The sequence below is a fragment of the Myotis lucifugus genome, unplaced genomic scaffold, assembly GCF_000147115.1.
Source record: "Myotis lucifugus unplaced genomic scaffold, Myoluc2.0 scaffold_240, whole genome shotgun sequence".
Taxonomy (NCBI): Eukaryota; Metazoa; Chordata; class Mammalia; order Chiroptera; family Vespertilionidae; genus Myotis; species Myotis lucifugus.
Window position 1 is genome coordinate 1,283,050 of NW_005871288.1, and position 24,406 is coordinate 1,307,455.

The 24,406-nt window shown below is 38.5% G+C and overlaps 1 protein-coding gene across 1 annotated transcript in view; it reads left to right on the plus strand.

The window, feature by feature from the left end:
* Window positions 1–24,406, plus strand: part of GRIK2 (glutamate ionotropic receptor kainate type subunit 2) — a 552,508-nt gene that overhangs the window by 217,176 nt on the left and 310,926 nt on the right. The window contains exon 5 of the mRNA XM_014464175.2: window positions 22,876–23,057. Coding sequence (XP_014319661.1) covers window positions 22,876–23,057 — 182 coding nt within the window. The remainder of the gene's footprint in view (window positions 1–22,875; window positions 23,058–24,406) is intronic.

The following is a 24,406-nucleotide window of genomic DNA, read 5'->3' on the forward strand; positions in this document are numbered from 1 at the left end:
AACGACTGGTCGCTATGATGCACACTGACCACCAGGGGGCAGACCCTCAATGCAGAAGCTACCCGCTGGTGGTCAGTGCACTCCCACAGGGGGAGCACCGCTCAACCAGAAGCCAGGCTCAAGGCTGGCGAGCGCAGTGGCAGTGGCGAGAGCCTCTCCTGCCTCTGTGGCAGCGCTAAGGAGCAGCAAGCCTAGCTGTAAGGAGCAGCGAGCAGGCGGGTGGTAAGGAGCGAAGGGTCCCTGACTGCAAGAGGGATCCCAGACTGCGAGAGGGCACAGGCTGGGCTGAGTAAACCCCCCACCCCCAGTACATAAATTTCATAGACCGGGCCTCTAGTTACAAATAAATGATATTTACAAATTCTTTTAACCTATCACAATCTAGTGCTTAGGACAGTATTTCATTTAAAATTTTATCTGGATCTATCTACATTTTTTAAAAATATATTTTTATTGATTTCAAAGAGGAAGGGAGCAGGAGAGAGAGATAGAAACATCAATGATGAAAGAGAATCATTGATTGGCTGCCTTCTGCATGCCCCCCACTGGGGATCAAACATGCAACTGGGGCATGTGCCCTTGACTGTAATTGAACCTGGGACCCTTCAGTCTGCAGGCTGATGCTCTATCCACTGAGCCAAACCAAGGAGGGCAAGGATCTATCTACTTTTATAAGTTTTAGTTTTATGGCTTCTCTCCCCAGTAAGCTGTTCCAGGGGATTCATCTTTTTCAGACTGTACTCCCCCTCCCCCTGGAACAGGTGCTGGCTCCCAATAAATGCTCAGTGCATATTTGTTGAGTGAATAATTGAGTTAATGCTATACAGTTATAGGTCCAAAAACCTATATTTTGACCCAACTACACTTTCACTTAGATTTCAGAGAAAACGTTTTGTTATTTTGTTTGGCGATGTACTTATAATTCTGCATGTCTAGTTGAGAGAGTGCAAAATTTCCTTGTGTTGATCTTAATCTAGTTAATTCTTACCTGCCAGCCTTCTGATAAAGTAAACATAATTACAAAGGAAACCTTGGTGGCTGATAAAAATATATCTTGACTGTAGTGATAAGTTCATGATATCAAAACTAATCAAATTTCACTCTTTAAATATGTACACTTTAGGAAAAATTAAAAACCCACACCAAAAAGAGACTAATACATCAACTTATTTTGTTACAACTGCAACATTTATGTTAATATTCTGCCCCTATACTTAAAGATTTACAAAATATATCACTAGAGAAAATTGAGGATGACTTTGAGATTCTTTGTCCGTAGGCTATATTAACTTTCCTGCCAGATAGAGAAATTAAAACTGCTACATTTGTATCTCGTCAACATTATCTTACAATTTTCAGATTATAACCAGGAATATATGGTAGGGGCGGGGGAGACAACATAGACATTTGGAGAAGAAATTATCTCCTCACTATTAACAGGGAGAAGAGACAAGAAAGACATAATGCATGAGAGATAAATCTCACTAATGATCATCCTAACAAGTGCTGTTGAGAACTTGCTGCATGCTGGTTATGGTCTAAGTACTTAGCGTGCATTCCTCAATTGTCTAGTTTCATATCTTGGTTTTATTGTCCTCATATACAAATGTGGAATATGAGTTGTAAAGACAGTAAGGAACTTTTCCAAGGTGAAATACTGTGGTGTTGGGATCAGGATTTGAGTGCCAGCGTTGAATCTAGCACTTATGTTCCTCACTACCAACTCTCTGCCTTTAGCACAAGTAGGCAAATACCAGCAAACACAACAAGGGCTGATGACAGAATGAAACTAACTGTTGTACATATTGCAGGCTGAGGAGGGACTTAGCAGCTGAAGCTAAACGATAGTCCAGGTCCACAGCTCCCTATGCATGTCTTTATTTTACAGGGCTAAATTGTGATATAGACAATTGGTTGCATGTAGAAAAGTGCTCAGGCCTGCAGGAAGTGTTAAACAAAAGTAATAATATGATATCATCTTTGCAACTTTTACACTCTATGCATTTTTGAGGATTCAAAGTTTTCTCCAAGGCTACAGAAGTGCACATTAAGCCAAGGTTTTATTTTATGAGACATAAGAAACTGCAGCAGACAAACAAAAATAAGAGATAAGCAGAGATGAGTAAATGGTATATAGTGTCTCTAGTTTTACAGAGGATAAAGATTATATCTGCAGCAGCAGACTGTCACTATAAAAAGGATGCATAATGTCTCTTATACAACTCCCTAAGTCATTTGCTTTTTTTCGTACTAAAGATGAATAGCCCCTGCCATACTGTAAAAGGGCAGGCAAAGTAAAGTTAGATCATGGAAAATCTACCTAAATGGCCGGAATACACATTTAACGGCGAGTACATAAAGTATTCAGCATGGAAAGCAGAAGGCAGCATTACATATCACTGTGGTATGAGACGTACCAGTCTCAAGTATCTATGGCTTAGGGCGGAGTTTTTCGTACTTGGAGGCAGATTAGTTCTTTGTTGTGGAGGGCTGTCCTGTACTTTGTGGGATGCTTAGTAGTATCCCTGGCCTCTACCCATCAGATGTCAGTAACAATCCCCACCGCTAGTTGTGAAAATCAAATGTCTCTAGACATTGTCTATTGTCTCCTGGAGGCAAGATCACCCCTGATGGAGAAACTATAGCTTAGAAGCTATATAGAGACTCAATACAATTAACATTGGGCTGAATGGTGTCTCTATTCATTGTTCACATAAACATTTGTTAGTTACCTACTAAATGCCTATCACCATTCCCAGTTCTCAGAGTACATAGATTTGAATTAAACCAAGGATCACATAAACTATTCATTCATTCAGAATTGCCAAGATTGACTCTAGTATTCCATTAGATTATCAGGCCACAAATTGTGGGCTTTATTACCTCATGTCAATGTAGAGCTATTTTAAATGAGTTATCATGTTTTCCCTGGGAAATGGATATGAATATTGACTCAGAAAGTATTTTTAGTGTTTTTTCAAAGTTATAAGTCAAGATGCCTTTGCATTAAGAACATTCAATGATATCTTGACTTATAACTTTGAAAAAACACTAAAAATACTTTCAGAGTCAATATTCATATCCATTTCCCAGGGAAAACATGATAACTCATTTAAAATATCTTTGCATAGACATGAGGTAAGAATGTTCTTAATGCAAAGATGGATGTGATAAACTAAGGCTTGAGTTCAAAGCTATAAAGATTGTTTATCCACCCCTGATTCTATGTATTTACTGTTTGAGTAATAAGAATATCTTAAATTATTTCTATTGTTAGAGAATTTCAGAAGGAACTAAACATTTGAAATAATTACCAGAACCATTCTCTTTCTGGAAGCCCCTTTCTAACTACTTTACTCCTCTCCCCTCCTTCAAAAAAGGTGGTTCAGATCCTGAAATACAAACAAAAAAATAAAGAAGCAAATAATAATAGTTTCAGAAACTGTGATACATATTTTATTTCTGTCATCTTATTTAATCTTGTGGGAAGCACAGAGTAATCACAGAGACCATAGAAGTAAAGAAGTTACATAACTTGCTCAAGGTCACACATTAATTAGTACCCATGTCTGGATAAATCTGAGGTCTATGCTTTTGCACTCTACCACTTTCCATTTGGACCAAAGTAGGTTGGGGTAATATTCAAACTGTTTACCAACCAATTTCCTCATGAGATGTTTACCAGTTGAGCATCAACCCTGACTTCCATAGATGATCCAAGGCCATATCCAAGTATAGGCCATATCCGAGCTTTTACTTAACATCTCATAAATTATTAGAGCTGATTCGCCTTCCTAATCTAGACATCCTCCTCATAATGAACTTGGAGATTTAAAATGTGTAGCAAACAGGCAGATGCGTTTACAAAATGTCCGCGGTACTAGCAGGGCCACCATGCTTCAGGGTAGGGCCAGGGAAATCAGACCAAGTGCCAGCCGAGAGTCAAGGGAGAAAACCCAGAGGATGAGCCCTGGTATAGGAATGGCCGATGGGCAGCTGAGAAAGGGAAGAAAGTGATTGAGAAAGAGGAGGGTGCAGAAGGGTGGAAGTAGCCAGCCAAAAGGGTCCTCAGTACCAAGTCTGAGCAGAGAGCACACCTTAGGGCTGCAGATGAGAGCAGTGAAAGCCAGAAGAACCCTTTTGCCGCCCCTAGATCTTCAGGAATGTCTCCTGTGTGAAAACGGATTCAGGGCTCCTTGACAAACTCTTTGAAACAGGGCTTCCTTACAGTGGTCGGCAAACTGCAGCTCGGCAAACCCCGGCTCACGAGCCACATGCGGCTCTTTGGCCCCTTGAGTGTGGCTCTTCCACAAAATACCACGTGTGGGTGCGCACGTACAGTGCGATTGAAACTTTGTGGCCCATGCGCAGAAGTCAGTATTTTGTGGAAGAGCCACACTCAAGGGGGCAAAGAGCCGCATGTGGCTCGCGAGCCGCGGTTTGCTGACCACGATCCAGTCAAATGACCATTTCCTTTGACCAAAGCAATCTGAAAGCACTTTGGGCCTCATTCTTAGAATGAATTCAGATACTAAAATTCTCCGTTAGATTCCAGAGCACAGAGTTTTCCAGACCACAACTAAAGAGCAAAAGTTTAAAATACAAATACTCTCAAAGAGGAAACATATTAGAAATCAATTAGTAAATACTGCAATCTAAATGAGCACAAGCCTATAGTTCTCTGACAAAAAGGAGAGAAACAAGCATGCAGTCCACTTGTTTCCTGAAGTGCTAGAGGGGTCACCCAGGAGAGGGGAAGGGTGAGAGGAGAGACTTGGGCAGAGATACATTTTATCCATTTCCATTTAAGTTTCACCCTAAACAGTGCCTGAGAAAACACTCAGTGGACAAAGGGACGCTATACCAAAACCTATTTCATCTCATAATTGGCTGTGCTTAGGCACAGCTGATGCAGAGGTGGGGGTGCATCAACAGAAAGTCAGTGCGCCCCAAAGAGAAAGTGACAGTCAGGAGCACAGGGTCTCTGAGGAGACTCCAGCCTGAACTTCACACACCTCTGCCCCTCTTTGTTCTATTAGAAATAATCTCTCCTAAGTGGCCCATCATCAGTGCCAGCATGATTTTTTCACATTTGCTAAAAGCTTTTCCCTCAGCCCACTTATATTTTTCTCTTTTGTTTCTAAGTATTTAATTCCCTCCCTGCTTTATTTTGCAGTTAACTGACTTGAAACATCTGATAGGAACTGGGCCTTACAGACTGATTTCTACTGTCCTTGGCTACAGCCACCCCCAGCACCTAGAAATAGCCAGTGCAGATGCATGAACTGAGAGGCCCTTCAGTGGGCCGTTGTTTTGAAATTTTGTAGACAAAGAAGAAAGAGACCTCCAATTGGAATGAACTCTTTGTATTTTCACTTTTTTTTTAAGAAACAAATGGTTCCCTTTTAAATTCAGAAATATAATGGCATTGAGGTTCTAAATTGTTCTCATCTAAAATGTTTTCCTCCCATCTTCACTTTCCTAGGTCATGATCAATTTTCTCCCAGAATGAATTATTCAAATTGGGCCCGGTCTTCTGAATCCTTAGGGAAAATAATGTCTTTGCACTTTGGGTCTATTCTACTCACTTATCACTTGGCACATTCTGCTTAGTACTGGCAGACATTCTTTTTTTCAACGTGTAATTTATTTCTCCCAATGGACTGCACGCTTCTCAAGATGAAAGATCATGGAATTCATTCATTCATTCAACAAATGTTTTGGAATATCTCCCATGTGCTAGATATGCTCTTTCACCTGAGATACATACAAGAAATAATCAGATCAAATCCCTGCCTCCATTGGGATTATATTCCAGTGGAGGGAGACAGAAAATAAGTAATCAGTGTCATAAATATATAGATTACAGAGTGTTAGGAGGTGACAAGTATAACAGAAAAAAAAGTACAGCAATGTAGGAGGAATATAACTTATAAATGGAGACGATTACAATTGTAAATAGGTTGATGAAGCAAGCCTTGTGGATAAATAGGAAAAGAGCATTACAGGCAAAGGAAATTCTCTAAGATGGAAAGTTGAAGAAAGGAGTTGCCATCAACTGACTCTGGGAAGAATGTGAATGGGACAGCGAGTACAGCTTTGGATATGTTAAGTTTGGGGTGTCTGCAGGCATAGAGGTAGAGATGTGATGGAGTAGGTATTTGGATATAGGCGTCTGACAACTCAGGAGGGCCTGGGCTGGAAGATACATTTGAGAGTAATATCAAAGCTGTAAAACTGGAGAGATCACCATAGAAGTGGATATAAATCATTAAAGAAGAGTGGGGTTGAGATGAGATGGATCTGTAAGACAGGGGAGAACAAAGAACAGGAAGTGCCCTGTAAATAAAGTGAAGAAATGATATCGAAGGAGCATGGAGTGATACTGCTTACCAGTGAAATGAAGGCTGAGACTTGACCGTGGAATTCAGTAACCTGCCGGGCATTGGTAATCTTAACAAGAGCAGTTTTAATTGAGTAGTGGGCACAAAAAACTTAGAGTGAGCTTAAATCAGAATGGGCGAATCAAAGACTGTGAATATAGACAACTCGCTGGGAACTTCTTTATAAAGGAAAGCAACTCAGGGAGGTGATAGCGGGTGTGGAAGTTAGTACAAGCAAACATTTCCTTAAATAGCAGTACGTTTGTATTCTGAAGAGAATAATAATAACGAAGAAAGATTTGACACCTCAGGATTGAGAGCATTGTGGCCTTTTTTAACAATATGAAGGAAATGCTATATGAAGGTAGCATAGCAGTCTCCATGAAGAAGAGACCCAACCTGTGATGGCTTTGATAAGCCCGGTTGGCAGATAGACCTCCAGGGCTTTTCTGTCAGCTGGTTAAGATTGAGAGAGTTGAGATAGAGTTGATGTTTGCCGTAGGAAAAAGGGAGAGAATTGGACAGTGCATGAAGGGAAGAGCCAACAATTCTTAGAAAGGGGACTATTGTGTCACATAATCAAGAAGAGAGACTTGGGGGTTGGGAGAGTGTGTTGTTTCTTGTAATATAAGCCCTCTCCCCTGTCTCTCCCACTAATTCTTCAGTAAAAATCTACACGTGCACGTTTTCTTTGGAAATGTCAAAATGTGCTGAAAGTTGTGTCAAGGTTGTAAACATATTCAAAGAGTGAAGCAGAGCCTTCCATGGGAGGGCGCATTGAGGTTACACAGCTGATGTTCACAGCCAGACCTCTGTCATCATCGCTTGCCCTAGGCGCTCTCATGCATTTCATACCAAATAACCCACTCAGAACATTATACAGGCCTAATTCTTCAAAGTCCTGCCTGGTAACATACACTCCAGACTCCTAACTTCCTTACCTACTTGGTTTTGACTTAGCCTCGCCAGGGGCACAGCCTCTGATTATCTTCCCCTAAACCCCCTCATCTCATATTTTCTCCCTGCTCAATGCCAGGGAGACAGAACTATTTGCACTTCCCCAAACTTGCCATGCTGTCACCAGTGCCTCTGCACAGGAAGTTAGCTCTGCCTGACATGTTTTTCTTTTCCTCCAAGAGTCAAGCCTCCCTCTTAGCCTGTTTAACTCATGGTCCTTTAAAATGTCATCTAAAACATTAATTTACTAGACAGTTGTCCCTGCCTCTGCACTGCCCTCATGGTAGTACTTACCACAGTACATTGCAACTCATGGTTTCATGTCTGTCTGCCCCCTTTAACTGTGAGGTCTCTATCATCCTGAATCCCATGGTGTTCTATGTACTTAGAATAGGGTCTGTTACGTAGTAGATGCTTAATAAATTATTATCATAAATTGAATAAATATGTAAGATCAAGATTTGTGAATACCAAGGCAGGTAGCCTAACAATATTTTTGACTTACTTTAGTCAGATTTAGAGTTCATCTGCTGCACTGAAGTAAGTTCATTGTGTCTCTGGTACCCACAACTATACCAACTTACAAGTGGATCCTAATGTTTTGTTTTATGTGTGACTTTTTCCCTCAGTCCCCTGTTGGAATTAAAATCTGATTGCTTTTGAATTACAACTAATTTGATGGGGTTCTAACTTCCAGCTTAATTATTTCTGCTCTTCTCTGATCTCTACTTCTGTGCTTCCTGCTGGTTGAGTCTTTCTTTCCTCAGTGGGTAGTTGGCCTAGGATCTGGAGAGCCTGAATGACCAGTACATGGAGATTGCACAGCTCTGCTGCTACTAAACTGCTTAGCCCTACTCCTCACATACCCTGTGACACACCCAAGACAAACATAAGATCAAACTTTATGATTTAGAATTAGGCTTCAAATTGGGATGAAGGTCTATCCTACTATTGCATTACCAGCCATGCTACTTTCAACTTACACTTCGCTCCTCTCCTGCCCACCCAAAGTGTCAGTATGTCTCATGTCTGAGGCCTCTGTACCAAGCTTCTGACATTGATTCTGCCACTGCTCCCACCTTCTGAAACCATTCTGCATGTCCAACCCATGCCCCTACCTACCTCTTCTCTGAAATCTCTCTCAGCTCTTCTTTGTTGACAACTTCATGTTTTTATTGCAGTTTTAAATTCTATCAAGAAGTTGAAATAGCACAGGGCACATATATGGGTATTAAATGCCCTAATGTTACTTTGTTGAATATATGAAAATTATAGCTAAGGAATGTCGGATGACAAAATCAGTGATTCTTACTCTCAGTTCTAGAAGTTAACAGTTTTAGGAGGCTACTGACTTTAAGATAATTATTTAATGTCCATTCCTTCCCCTAACTCTCAAGTTCATAGGTTTCCTTCAATTGTCTAAGAAGGTTTAAACACATTTCCATTCCAAAATTGCGAAGAGCATTTTAGATCTGAGCACAAGTCTGGTACATGAATTCTTAGTGGAGTAGAGATTTTTGCAGGAACTTATCCCACCTATCATGAAAATGGCTAAATGCTCCTCATAAGGAAGATTATTACCTAGATATTTTGTCAGGTTTGGCAAAAAGAAACCAATTAGCCCAACCTAAATGTACTCATTTTTACCACCTAGTCTTTAAAATAATTGCTTATAAGAAAAAATAGCTGTATCAATGAATACAAATTCCAGCTCTGCCATTTATTATTAGATTTAAACTACTTTCAATTGGCTCAAATCCCTGTGCCTCATTTTCCTGTCTATAAAAATTGTCTCAGAACTTTTGTTAAAAATTAGTAAAACACAATTTTTGTACTTAGTATGTGATCATAAATGTTAACAAATATCATTTTAAAAATCTTTTGAGTTGCAAAAATGAAAAGAAACAATTATCAGCTTGTTTTTTACTTTCTTTTTTATGTTTAGAATAAATATCAAATTATCAAAAGGCAACATTCAATTAAGAGATGGCAAGATAACATCATGTTAATAAGAAACAGGAGCAAAAGACAATGTATAAATATCTAAAATATATGTGTGTTTGGAGGTGAGGTGCTAATTAGACTATGTATTCAGCAGTTCTACATGGGATGACAATTAAGGGCTACTTAATATCAGTCATGATAGAGGCTATGCAGTGCATTAGCTTATTGTTTGAGAAGGACTTAATAGAGAAGGACTCCTCTTTCATCTGACAATTATCCCGGCCAATGGAGCTCAGTGGTTGAGCATCAACCTATGAACCAGGAGGTCATGGTTTGATTCCTTGTCAGGGCACATGCCCAGGTTCCATCACCAGTAGGGGGCATGCAAGAGGCAGCTGAATAATTACTCTCATCATTGATGTTTCTATCTCTCCCTCTACCTTCCTCTCTATAATCAATAAAAATATATATTTTTTAAAAGGCAGAAAATTTTAGTTGACTTATGGAAAATTGGGATGAATTTGAAGAGCAATAGAAATGACAAATTATAATCAGAAAGGAAACAGAGAAAAAGATCAAGATAATAAAATTGAAAAAAAGTTTAACCTCTAAAAATATTTTGGAATAGAAAATTAATATAAGATTTATGATTAACTATATTAGCAATTTTTTTATTTGTATGACAAATACATATCAAATAGAATAGTTTTACTGCCTAAACTCAGGGTAGACAAAACTTAAACTTCAGCACAAGTCAATGGACTCTATATGTGCCATTGTCACTGTTGGGGGTTGGAGTTAAGTACTTTGGGCATACCTTGAAATTAAGTTTCCCTCTGAGAGTTAAAACTTTGAAGTCAATACAATACATAATGAATCAGAATGAAAAATTGTAAAGCTATCTTAAAGGACAGAATGCCTCCCAGGTAAGCAGGATTTGATTATCTCCCATTTCAGGGTACTAACATACTAAAAGAAAGAATGTGTCCATTGGAAAAAGGATTGATTAGACACTTGAGTTTCTTAAAAAGAGACTTACCCAAGAAAACAAAGATGACACATCGAAAAAGTGTTCATGGGAAATAAATTCCTAGCTGATTTACTACCAATAAGACTAGGCTTATTGAATTCTGGATGCAAAGATTGAGTACTGGATTTGGAGTAAGACTTCCGGGATTTGAATCTGGCTTTGGGACTTTGAACCCAGACAACAGTGCCTTCACCTCATCTGCAAATGGGGGCAGACAATAGTACCTCTTTATAGAGTTCTTAAGGCTGAACCTCAAACCCTCAGTAAATGCTTTCTATAATTATTTTATTCATTGGGCCAACACCCTTTGTTCTGATTCCAAATTAATATTAATCAACCTTCAGATTACAATATGCTTTCTCATGTAATTTGAGAATGCAGTGGCCATGCAATCAAGTATCACCATGCTTGTGACAGATATATATGTCGTTATAAATGAATAGATTGGATTTTTAGTGTTATATGTCACTCTAGTGATCTTGATTAATGTAAGTCTATTAAGTTAGCAATGTGACATAGGTTTCAGAACAACCCAAAGGTCTTTCAAGCTAAAGTGAAAATTCAAAAATTCCACATGCATTTCCTCAGTTAAGGTGCAATTAAATTCAATGACACTTCTTCATTACAAGAAATTCTGTTTCCAGAAACATAAATGATAGAAAATGCATACAGATATGTGGTAGGCCATTAGGATGAGGGAGAGTGTAGAGAGAATGCCTTCTGCTCTTCTGTCACGCTAATAGAGGCTTAAATACAAGACAACCTCCCTTTTAATAATATCTTGCACTATTTTACCACCCCAAAATCCATCCTTACAAATACCATCAAAGTGATCTTTGAACAACAACAAAAATGTGTTGATAGCAATCTTCTTAATTTCTTCAGTGATTCCATAGTGGGCAGGGGTAGTACACCTAAATCCCCCAACTTCCCAGCTTTCTCACCCACAGAAGTGGGGCCCAGGCAGTGATGTTCATACCTTAAAGTAAGTATTTGCTCCTGACTACAGTTGATTAGACTAAGGGTCTACACAGTTGGTGTGAACCCTTTCTCTCCAGAAATTTGTAATTGGGACCAAGAAAGGTTAACTGGGCTCTGCCAGCTGCTAGACTTATAAGAAGCACACTTAGGAGTGATTTTGAAGGATGGCCATGTCTCCTATGTGAACTGTGTGGCAGAGAAAGCTGGTCTTGTTAGAAACAAAAAACTAAAGCAGGCATGCAAAAAAGGAACAGAGGCATAAAAAGGGGTTATTTTCAGAGCCTGTTTCTACTTGTTTCTGTTTCTCAGGAATGACTGAAATCCCATACTTGGGTTTCATGAAACTGCCTGAAATGTTCTAATCTACTCTCCTTTTGTGCTTTAGCCAGCCTGGATTGTTTTTGTCTAAAATACTTGCAACTACGAAGTTCCTTCTCATAGAAAGTACAATTTGATATGATGTCCTTCACAATTGGCTGTTGCCTCATACTGGTCCAGATTCACCTCCCAATATGTCCAGCTTATACTTGAAGTTCCAGCACTACCAACAAAGAACTCACAATTCTTTGTGAACTTTCCATACTCTCATATCATCATATCTTGTACATGCTGTTTCTTCTTCCTCCAATACCTGTCCATCCATTTCCACTTGCCACATGGTTGCCCATCTTGGGCATCCTATCCCTACCACTTCCATTACACTTTAGAGACACTCACATCATTGCTCCTAATTCATTGTAGAGAAATAATTTACATGTCTCTCTTCCCACTATCCTTTAATCTCAAAATAGCAGATACCTTTTATATTATTGGATTTCATTTTTACATTCCGAATTCAAAGCACATAGTATATGCTGTTGTGAATTCCTGATATATTCACATTTTTAAAACTTTTATGAGATAGGATACATGTTTAAAGAGCACAATTGCTGAAGGCATTGGGAGCTAATGGTATTCTTTTCTGGGACAAAAATATAAAATCTGAGCTCCTTAAGAGTCACATTCTACTTGGTATTTATACCAGCACATAGTAGTTCTGGTAATTATTGTTAGTCATGGGCCCACCATGTAAGCTTCTTAAGCTGTTTCAACTGTGTCTACTTTAAATTATATTTGATGCATTAAATGGTAGGATAAAACGGGCAACAGCAGCATCCTGGGACAGAGCCAGAAAAGGAGCTATGAAGGATGATTTGCCACTTGACAACTGCACTGACCTGGACACAAGTGAGGATTTAGCAACAGCAGGTACCTAATCAGCTACTGTCTGGGAGCTGACTCTGGGTTATCACAGGCTGAGAGGGCAGTTAGAGTGACAGAAGGACAGGGGCTCATCTGAGCAGAATTGTCTCAGGGCAAAGGAACCTGCTAGGTGGCCTTCAGAATTGGACAATGAGTCTTGCTGGGGGCGGGTAGCATTGCCAGGACAGCAGGTGATAACATATCTAAGATGCAGGATGAAGAAGCTGTGAAGTGAGAGGAGGACTGAACAGAATCCCTGGTTTGCCCAGAATGTTCCTGGGGAATGCTCATCCTGGTCTGATTACTACACACTTAGATCACTTACATCTCTTAGACTCTCTCTCAAAAGGGCCCCAGTTTGGTGAAAAATAATAAAATAATTTTAATTTTAAACAACTATTGAATCGCAATATTACCAAACTCTGATCACAAACCAAAGTGCAGCTATCCTGTTTAGAAAGTTTCTAGGATGCTGCCATGATGTATGTCTGGGCTGTGTTTGTGTGTTTGCCCAGAATCCCTCTGAGGAACTCTTAGTCTCTCTGGTTCAGGCAAGGCTCACTCCCCCCCCGCACCCCCCCCCCCGCCCCACAGATGCATCCAATGTCAATCCTTTTCATACCAGATAACCCCAATCTGGGTCACACAGGGTCCTTCTTAGGATTTTGACAGGAATTTCAAAGAAAATATCTCTCTAAGGGTATGAGATTCTGTTGATTATCTGTGCCATGGGATAAATGAAGGGAACACAGAGGAAGAGAGAACTGAGCAACAAAGAATTCCTGCCTGTAAGCATGCCTGGAGTTTGTTCTCAGTTATGGGAGGCAGCGAGTTCCCTTTTTGCTCAGTGTAGTGTGAATTGGGTCTGTGCATCTTACCAAAAGAGTTCTGACGATATAGCTGTCTTCTCATTAAACTGTCCAGCCTGTTACCTGCTCTATCTGATTATACCAGGCATAGGCCTACATTCCCCTGCTGTACAAAACGGACAAATTAAAATTAGATGATAGGATGGATCTAGAGCTGGGTCAGCCTAGGGCAAAACCACTAATCGTGACTATGGTACCCCCACTGAGCACAACCCAACGTTACCTGGGCTGGAAATCAGTCAGTATGTCCTTATACACTCATGAATTGGATGCATCAAATTTTCATAGCAGTAAGGAAAGAAGAATTAAAATTTAACACTAAGTCTTTTGGCTTCTCACAAACTGAAGCATTCTGGATAGAATTGATTTTGGTACTTACTGAACTTAGACCCCAAGGCCTTAGAGGCCAAAGGATCTTAGCCTTGGCACAGTGAAAAGCCCTGTTTATGTTTTAATAATGGCATAATTGCTTTTCCTCATGGCAGTGAGAGAAGAAACAGGGAAATCCTATTTTGGTATTGACTTCAGGAGTAACACTCAGGCGGGCAGCCCCTGCTTTGCAGGGAACACCAATGCACTCCATGTAACAATTCAGCCTGGGGAAAGCTGTGACCAATTAGGAGCCTCATGGGGTAGCGTGCAGCTGGCCTTGCATTCAACTTCAAGCTAGTCTTGGACCGAGCCTCAAGCCCAAGGTAGCAATTTTGGCATTTTCTGTCCATTTCTTTCCCATTATTCCTGTTGCTTCTCCTGTTCTGAAGTTGAGACCTCTGGTTATAGCCCTGAGACCTTGCCTAGCAGTATTGCATTCTGCTGTCTGTACAACTTTCTTTAGATGGAATGATTATCTGGAAGTACTTGGCCTAGAAATTCACAAGCCACTGTTTTAATGTACATTATACATTGGAATTCTTTGTGTATTGAGTCAAGCCAAAGAACAACATATTTCCATGGCCACTGACTATAGTTCCATTCATCTGCTCCCATAGTTCTATGCCTGTACTAAAATTGTTCTTTATGCTCCTGCATTCTTCATTCCTCTTTTCTATCATAAAATGGTCCAGACACTGTACTTACCAAACTTATGAAATAAGCCCTCTAGTCATTGAGCTACTACCAGATGTACCCAAATATACAAATATATAAGGGCAATGTTACTTAGGAGACTTTAATCTATTTGAGAGGTCAAAGTAGCTCAATTCAGTGTGTTAGAAGTAGTAAGAGTAGGTAGCTTTTTTATATATTTTGAAGAAGGATCCAATAGGATTTTATAATCCATTGGATGGAAGGTGTGCTAGAAAGAGAAGAATCAAATATGTCACTAGGTTTTGGGCCTGAGTACCTGGAATGATAAGAGTTGCCATTGTCCTACTTGGGACAACTGAGGGAGGAGATATTTCAGAGAGTGGAGAGATGAAGGGCCAAGTATGGAATATAGTATCTACTATAAATCAGAGTTGACATGTTGCATTAGTTAGGTGTCTTTAAGGACACCCTCACTTCTGACACCAATTGCAAATTCAAGGGTATTCAAGATCACCTGCAAGTTTGATAATTCACTAGAACAACTCACAGAATGATTGACTGCTGTTACACTGTTGTGATTTATAACAAGAAAAGGATACAGATTAAGATCAGCCAAGAGAAAAGACACATGGGGCAAAGGTCACGGGAGTCCACACTCAGGGGTTCCAGTGTCCTCTCCCCGTGGATTTGTGAACAGTGCTAACTATTGCCAGCAACACTAAGGGACAATATGCATAGAATGTTACCAACAAGAAAGCCCACCTGAGTCTTGGTGTCCAGAGGTTTTACTGGTGCTTAATCATGTAGACATGGCTGAGCACTGGCCTGGCTGACCCTCCAGAGATCGATAACCTCACAACTCAAACACCTACTACAAGTCACATTGTTAGACCATCCTGTATAACACAAGGGCCCCAGATAACAAAGACGTTCTTGTCAGGCAGGACATTCCAAGGACTTAGACATTACCTCCCAAGAGCCTCTAGCAAAGGCCAGACTTCTTTGGGGGTAAGGCTAAGTTATTACTGCACAGTTGTGAAATAGGGGAGTGCATTTAAGAGTCCAGATTTCAGGGGAGTGTTCTGGCAATAGATAGAAATTTGGTAGTCATCAGCATATAGATAGAGTATTAATTAGGTTCCAGACAGGAAACAGAACTGATTTAGATACTTGAAATGGAGAGATTTTGATAGAGACCACTCACAAGACTGCAGACAGGATTTGGGGAGCAAACAGGGCCTATTGGAGCACACACAGGCCTGCAATCTCTGGGGTCCAAGAGAGAAGTACATACCTTAAACTCGTGAAAAAGATTAATCTGTGCCAGGCACAGTATCAAGTGATTCCAATGATTATTAGCTCATTTGATTTTTTCCTATATGTTAATAAATATTATCACATTTTTACATATGAGAAAACTAAAGTTTAAAAGATTTAAATACCTTTGTCTGTAGCCACTCGAGAGAAAGTGAATGAGGTGGGTGTGGGCTGCCCTGCCACTGTATGGTTCGGAAACTTCGCAGCACGCTGCGACACACAGTATTGCCCTTTGGGTTTTAGCCTCTCTTCATGACTTACCTGCTAACGGTTACTCTGTAATTGCCTGTTGGTGACTCCCTCACCCAGGCCTTACGAAGAGGCATCTGTTTTGCTAGATCAGTTCTGTAGTATTTGTGATGAGGACTTGACAAATGTCAGCCAAGCAGAAATAACAAAAACATCATGGTCAGACTCTCCTACAGAGAAATGTCAACAAAAAGGTAAATTATATTTCCCAGGGAAATAGAAGCAGAGCAGTGTGTATGGGTGTGCATATGTGTGCGCATGTGTGTGTTTATGTGTATTATGTGTCAGAGTGAGTTTTCAGGATTTGAGGTTATTTGAAGACAGGAAAATATAGAATTGTAACGAGTCGCTTCAAACTATAAATCTGTACACTTGTAAAATATTTTCAGGAGACTGCATGTCAGAATTCCTCTTTGGACTATACTTGTTTGAATGCATCATGGTTCAAGATTGAACCATTCAGGTCCTGGCTTCCGTAGAGAGCAGGATGCCTAAAATGTATGGTTGGCATTGTATTATTTTCCATTTTGAAGTATAGAAATGCTTTTCTATCAATAAAAATATAGTGGATAGGATTTGATGATACAAAAAATAAGCAGGAGATTTTAATATAGGGATGACCTTTACATGATGCTATCATGCCTAGCCCTCTACCCCAGTACAATCCCTATTGAAACATGCCCCTGAACACAGAATTAGTATGAAAGTCATTCTCAACACAGTGTTCTTCACATCCACATGCTGAGATTGCAATTGAAACTCATTTGCTATTTAGATTTCGATATATCAAGCTAAAGTACTTTTATTTTATTCTTACACTAGAGGCCTGGTGCACAAAATTCGTGCACTGGGGAAGGGGTTGTCCCTCAGCTCAGCCTGTACCGTCTCCAATCTGGGACATCCCTCTCACAATCTGGGACTGCTGGCTCCCAACTGCTCGCCTGCCTGCCTGCCTGATTGCCCCTAACCGCTTCTGCCTGCCAGCCTGATCACCCCCAAACCACTCCCCTGCCAGCCTAATTGACGTCTAACTGCTCCCCTGCTGGCCCGGTCACCCCCAACTGCCCTCCCCTGCCAGCCTGGTTGCCCCTAACTGCCCTCCCCTGTAGGCCTGATCCCCCCCCCCCAACTGCTCTCCCCTGCAGGCCTGGTTGCCCCCAGCTGCTCTCCCCTGCAGGCCTGGTTGCCCCCAGCTGCCCTTTCCTGCTGGCATGGTCACCCCTAACTGCCCTCCCCTGCTGGCCTGATCGCCCACAACTGCCCTCCCCTGCCGGCCCTCTTGTGGCTGTGGGCACCGCCTTCTTTGAGGGTGTGGCAGTCAATTACCATATTCCATCCTTATTGGCTGTGGGTGCTGCCATCTTTGAGGGCAGGGCAGTCAATTAGCATATTCCCTTATTTGTTCTGGGCATCGCCATCTTTGCAACAGCGTGAGGGTCAATTAGCATAGTTCCTCTTTATTAGATAGGATATTTTGATTTTGAATTTCTTAGGCTCTAGCATACTTTAAAAATACAGCAAATCTCAGAAAGAGAGGAGCCAATCCCTGTCTGGAAGGTTACTGTTAGGATTTGAAGGTTTTTTCAGGAGATCAGCCCTCTAATTTTACTTTATATCACTAGCTTTCTCTCCTCGAACACGATGAAACAGCTTTGGAAGCTTCATCTTTCCTTCCTCTTCTCCCTTCTTTTCCTAGACCCCAGTGTTCTTTATTTTCTATTTCCCCAGTACTGAAGAACAAATTCACCTAACCCCAGAGGAGGAGGGCTCACAGAAATTTGGAGACAAACATTTTTGTAGTGCCAATCTACCTCTCTTGTCAAAACCATTTAAAATTTTTAAAAATTATGATTAGCTTTCTTATCTGTAAATAGAGTATTACCAAACATTACAAAATCCATACCTGGTCTACGTATTCTATCAAATTTTCTTTAAAACGTTCTGTCGTACAAATAAAACATCCTAATAAAAATAACTCAAAACGTTATTCTTTGGCCTCTCAATGAATGATCCTTTCTCAACTAAAAAAAAAAAAAAGTGTGTGTGTGTGAGATGAACCATTGAATGTAGATGAGTCATTTTTGTATCCTTTATTATACAGTGCACTTTTGGGGGAAGTCTGGCCTGCACAGAGACCACATTTGCTGAAATGATAAATAAGGCTGTTGAGTAAGCCAGGTGGCAAAGCTCTAGTTTGTGGGCTGCCCAAATCAATACCTGGGGATGGGAGGAGACATGGGACTCCCTTCCTGGGGCCTGGAGAGGCTGGGCCTGTGGAGAGGTGGTGTGATTGATCTTTTTGGAAGGCAGCGCCAGCTGGAGTGTGCACAAATGGCTCCTTCTGGAGTCTCCTTAAAAGCTAAATTGATGGCAACTTTTGAAAAGAGCAGCTCAGACCTCTGTTCCCTATAAGCACAAGATAAACCTTGATTTCAGCTATTGTAAAATACCTGAAAGTGGAAAGAGGTTAGAAAAATATACTATCTGTGAAGGAATTAGAGGCAGTAGAATGTTACTCATCTTCCAAAATAAAGTGATAATTGCAATGTTCAGCTCTTCTTTGTTAGAAGCTTTTCAGAAACCCATCTGTGCAGATTGTTTCTTTTTTATTACCATTACATCAACTAATTGCATTAGGGAAAAGTGGGCATTTTAATTAAAAGTCTGTTTTAAGGAGTTATAATTCTACTCTTTCATTAAATAACCTAACCAGGTGCCAAATTGGCTAAACTATTTTTCTGAAAATTGTTCTTCGGAAATTATTTGTTTTAGCCACATTTTCAATAAAATAGACTTTTCCCTTTTATTTCATCTCAGAGATGGGTCCCTTTATTTCACCATTTTGACCAAAGGCCCCATAGGGCAGGACTACATGTAAACCATTTAAATACTTTGAGAGACTCACTTTTTTTCCCCCTAAAAAAGGGGGAAAACTGTGTTTTTTTTTTTTTTTTACAAAGCATGCATATTCAGTTCTATATGATGATGAATTTGCTTAGGGTGATCTTTTCAGGAATTATTATTTTTAGAACATGGTTAGTTGCAGGAGGATATTGGGGGAGGTAGGAAGATCGACAGAGATCTGCAGAGGAAAATACGTAGCCAGTATTGTAATTAGAATATATTCCTTTCGTTTACGCCCATTTTACTACGGAGAAAACACCATCCACATACAGGATGCCATCCAATTACTTATATAAAATAGGTAGGTAAGCATCTGTTCTTTGGATGTTTTGAATGCATCTTCCATTTTGTCACTCCTCTTATTCTTCCAAAGTGTTCTAAATAACAGGTTTGGGACAGACATTTGTATCTAAATGTCAGATAATGAGGAAGACAAAGAACCTAGAATGAGAATATAGATTAAAAAAGAAGGAACACCCCAGGGCACATCAATGAATGCGTAGAAGCCAAGAGAGGCAGAAGTGCTTAGACTTCTGAGTACAGGAGATGATGGAAAGCAGTAACTTAAAACTATGATGCTGATCTTAGGATTCAAATAGGTGTCCAGATTTCTGCTCTCTGATGCTATTGAACCACTTTTATTCCAAAAACTGTGAAAAACATTATAGGAACAACTTTTGTATTAAAAAATGCCAAAGTCAAACTTGATATCATGCAGTTGAGACTGAATACATAATATAACTTCAGTCATAGTGTTTATCAGTGAAACAGTGTCTGCCACATAGAAGACATGCAGTAGATCTATGTTGAATGAAGACATTTCACTTAAATTCTTAACTAGGAAATGGCAGTTCCTAGTAGCAACAGTTATTTTCTTAGATCTTCGATATTATTCCCCAGGGAAGCTGGCAAACTGAAATCTGTTACATTAATGCCAGCAGGGATGTATATGTGTGAAGAGAATAAGTAAACATTTATTGTTTTATGGCTCCAGGGACTATCCACATGAGTTCTTAAGAGAATTGAATATCCTTGGCAGTATTTATACTTAAGGCGAACTTCACAAATACTCTTTATGGATTTTATTCTTCATAAAATTTATGTTTTTGAGTTAGTTGAGCTTTTTCAACTTAAAACTGCTGGACTAACTTGTAACTATATAACCCCTTTCCTTTGGTAATGAGTTCATCTCTTAAAAATTTGATTAAAATATTGTTAGGTTTTCAGTCTAAACCAGTGTCAAATACCTTCTAAAACAGACTTAATAACTAGCACATTAAAAAATAGTATATTCTTCCTATGTTAATAAAAATAACACCAATGACAACTGCCACTTATTGAGAATCTAATATATGCCAGTTTCTTTTTTGGTGTTTTATATATTAATACATAGATGGTTTTATCCTTTTACACAGATCATAGATTTTTGAACTGAGATTCAAGTACAATACTCAGGCTATTTTTTGTTATGATAGGCCAACTCCCCTAAGTCTACATTTAACTTGCACAAAATCTTGTTAGGTAAGTAAGCCAAGGGCAGCTTGCTCTTCTTTCTTCAGCTAAAGCTACTGATCAGGTATTGATCAGTCTGTGTTTATATAAATAATTCTGTTAGAATAATGAAAATTTACAGCTACAAACAATTTAGAGATAATCCAATCAAATAATTCTTAGACATTTTGGTTTTAGTACTTCACATTCTTAATATTTCATGATTATATCTAAAAGAACTTAAGTGTTATATTTACTGATACCATATTCAAAATAAAAATCATAAATTTAAAATACGTATTGATTCATTTAATAATGGCAATAGTAAACCAGTTATTTAATCACATAAATAACATATTTTTAATGAAACATACCTATATTTTCCAGAGCAAACAAACAAACAAAAAACAGTGAGAAGAGTGGCAATGCTTTATATTATCATAAGTCTCTTTAATATTTGATTTAATGGGAGTTAGCTGGATTTTCTTATGTTTTCTCATTCAATCTCTTGTAACATCATACATTTTGTAACCTCTAGTACACTCCACTTCACACATGAGAGGAATGAGAGTAAAAAAGCCAAATAATCTCTTAGTTTTATTATGAAAACGTAAGGATGTAGGGGTCTGCGGACCACACTTTGAGAACTGCTGATCTACCATGGAAACTAAAGTTTCCTCTGGATCTGGTACTTTTATACATGCTTTGAAAGATTTTATAAGTCCAATGTTAAACTCTGCTACAATTAAGCAGGTGCTATATGTAGCAGATATTTACTTTTACCTTGGTACAGCTCAATTTTATGTATATACTAAATAATATAATCTGTACTCATTATATACATGTTAATTCTCTAGACTGAATTGTATTGCTTAAAGGGTACATGTAATATCAATTAATTATATACTATTTACTTTGCTATATTAATAATATTTAAATTTGTAAAAAAATGAACTGATAATACTATACTTTGTAAATTATACCATCATTATTTGGAGAATTTTAAATGGCAAAATTGTAAAATAATCTACAATAGAGTAATTTTTATGGGATGCTATTTTAAAAGCAAAAGATAGTAGATAAGTTTCAGTTTGTATGTTTTTTAAATTGTATGTCTTATTTGTGGATGAAAATAATTGGTTAAGTTAATTTTATTGTTAACTATGTTGCACTATATTAAAGTGCACACAGCATAAATATATGAGAATCTATTATTTATTTTAAAACTTTTATAATTGGATTTTAGTCTTTAGATCTTATATATTTTAATAAATGATAGGTTTTTAGTTATAATGATATGTTCCAGGTTAGTTACTTACAAATCTTTTCCTTTATTATTATTGTCATATTAATATTTATGAATATAGCTTTTCAGGGAAGATAGAAATGGAGAAATAAAAATATAGAAATAAAATGGAAAAAGAGGTAGGTGGATAAGAAGAAAGAGTAAAAAGAAGAGAAAAGGAAATTGCTAATTTGGTTCAAGCTTGAATATAATTGGATGATCCTTTTTTCTTATCAAGCTCTTTTATATATTGTGTCTTTTGTATCAGTTCCTAAAGGGGTTTCATTACTTGAAGTTTATATAAAGGAATACAGTCAATTATTTATCTTTGTTATTTTTAAGTGCATGACATTTCTATGACCTATTAAATATGTGTCTATTAGTTTGATTTATTTTTTAATGTAATCAAGAGCCACTGCTCTAGGAAAATGTTTGCTTTACCAATGTCTGTGGTTATATTAATTTCTGAATTTAATATTATACATAGAAAACAATATTAAAAAGTTTATTTCTTAAAGTAATTTAATTATGGTTCAGGCTACTTAGAGTCTATTTTATTAAGGAATATTATTTCACTTTTGAAAATACACCAAATTATTAAACCATTACTTGTAAACAAAAAACAAAAAAAGAAGTAACCAAAGTTTCTAACAATAGAGAGTAATTACACAAATTATGTCCTCTATAAAACACTCTTAATGATGGACAAACTAGAGTAATAGTCACTGACTTAAAACAGTGTATAAGACATTTTCACAAAACAACTATTAATATAAAACACAAAACAAAGCAAACCTCTAAGTATATATTTGAAATTGCACAGAAAGTATATGGAATATTTATATTTCAAGCTATTAACAGTGAGTAGTATTGAGGTACAGAGGGAGACAATTGAGAGTAGTATTGAGGTACAGAGGAAGACAATTTCACACCCTTCATTTACATATTTAAATGATTTATGTTAACTCATAGTCATTTATGTATTTCATAATTGAAAAATACCTTATAGAATTTCAAAAATGATTATTTTAATGAAAATCATCTGGAATCTAGAGTTTTGAAATAGGAATTTTAATGGTCATACTACATTAAGCACATATACATGGGCAAGAAAATCAGACATTGAGATATGTTTTGTGATTCTATGGCCCACACCAACTTTTCTCTAATATTTTTTTTGTACCCTTTTCATTAAAGGTCTCATTCGTTTGCAAGAGCTCATCAAAGCTCCATCAAGGTACAATCTTCGACTTAAAATTCGTCAACTACCTGCTGATACAAAGGATGCAAAACCCTTACTAAAAGAAATGAAAAGAGGCAAGGAGTTCCATGTAATCTTTGACTGTAGCCATGAAATGGCTGCAGGCATTTTGAAACAGGTAATGTTTAAATTACTTAAATTATTAGTTTATTTTTAAATTTGCATTTAAAGTTTGGACTTTGGTTTTCAAATCAAAGTGTTATTGTTATATGGATAGTTTATTTTCTGTCCGTACACACAGAATATTTTCCTAGATGTAATTTTCTGATAAAAAGTCTGACAATTGCTTTTAATAAATTGTTTTGCAGGAAAAGTAATGTCAGGATTGATGATCTTCAAACAGATTGTAGTTCATAGGTTATTTCACGTAGCTAAATACTGTTTTTTAATGTGAATATTGATTAATGACACAGATATTTCTGTTTTGTACTGAAATGAAGGAGAAACTAGGGGTCAACAGTTGAGCAGCTCAGCCATTAAAATCAACTGGTAGGAAAAGAAAAACAGATTTGCTATTTAGCTGGTATCTACTGTGAGATGCCTTACACATTTGCTCATATTTAATCATCATCACAACCAAAAGAAAAATGGGCTGTCTCTACTTTAAGACAAAGAGAATGAGTCTCAAAAATATTAAGTAACTTGACCAATGTCCAACAGCAAGGAAATACCAGAGGGATGTGTATCCCACCCAGTGACATTAAGAAATAAAACTGAAAGGAATAATGAACAAACAAGAAAACAAACAAACACAAACTCATAGACACAGACAACAGTATAGTGGTTACCAGAAGGAAGGGAGTGGGAGGATAGTAAAGGGGGAAAGGGGTTAAATGCATGGTGACAGAAGATTTAACTTTGTGTGGTACACACACAATGCAATGTACAGATGATGTATTATAGAATTGTACACTTGCAATCTATATAATTTTATTAACAGGACATTTAATAAAAAAAGAAAGATTCCTTCCAGAATAAGCATTGCCTACTTAAAAAGATAATACTAAATCAAATGAAATAATTTATAGCAGTAAGATTTCTTAATATTATTTCAGCCCTATTCAGACCTAATAGCCCCTTGAAAACCAGCAATTATTATTAGCTTACTAGGGGCCAGGGGCACAAAAATTTGTGCCCTCGGGGGGGGGGGGGGGGTGGTCCCTCAGCCCAGCCTGAGCCCTCTCGCAATCTGGGACCCCTCGGGGAATAACCACTTGCTGGCTTAGGCCCGCTCCCCGGTGAGTTGGGCCTAAGCTGGCAATCAGACATCCCTCTGGCAGCCCTCAGGGGATGTTCACTTGCCAGCAGGGAGCAGGCCTAAACTGCAGTCGGACATCCTTAGCGCTGCTGAGGAGGCGGGAGGGGCTCCCACCACCACTGCTGTACTGGCAGCCATCAGCCTTGCTTGTGGCTGAGCAGAGCTACACCCTGTGAGAGCGCACTGACCACCAGGGGGCAGCTCCTGCA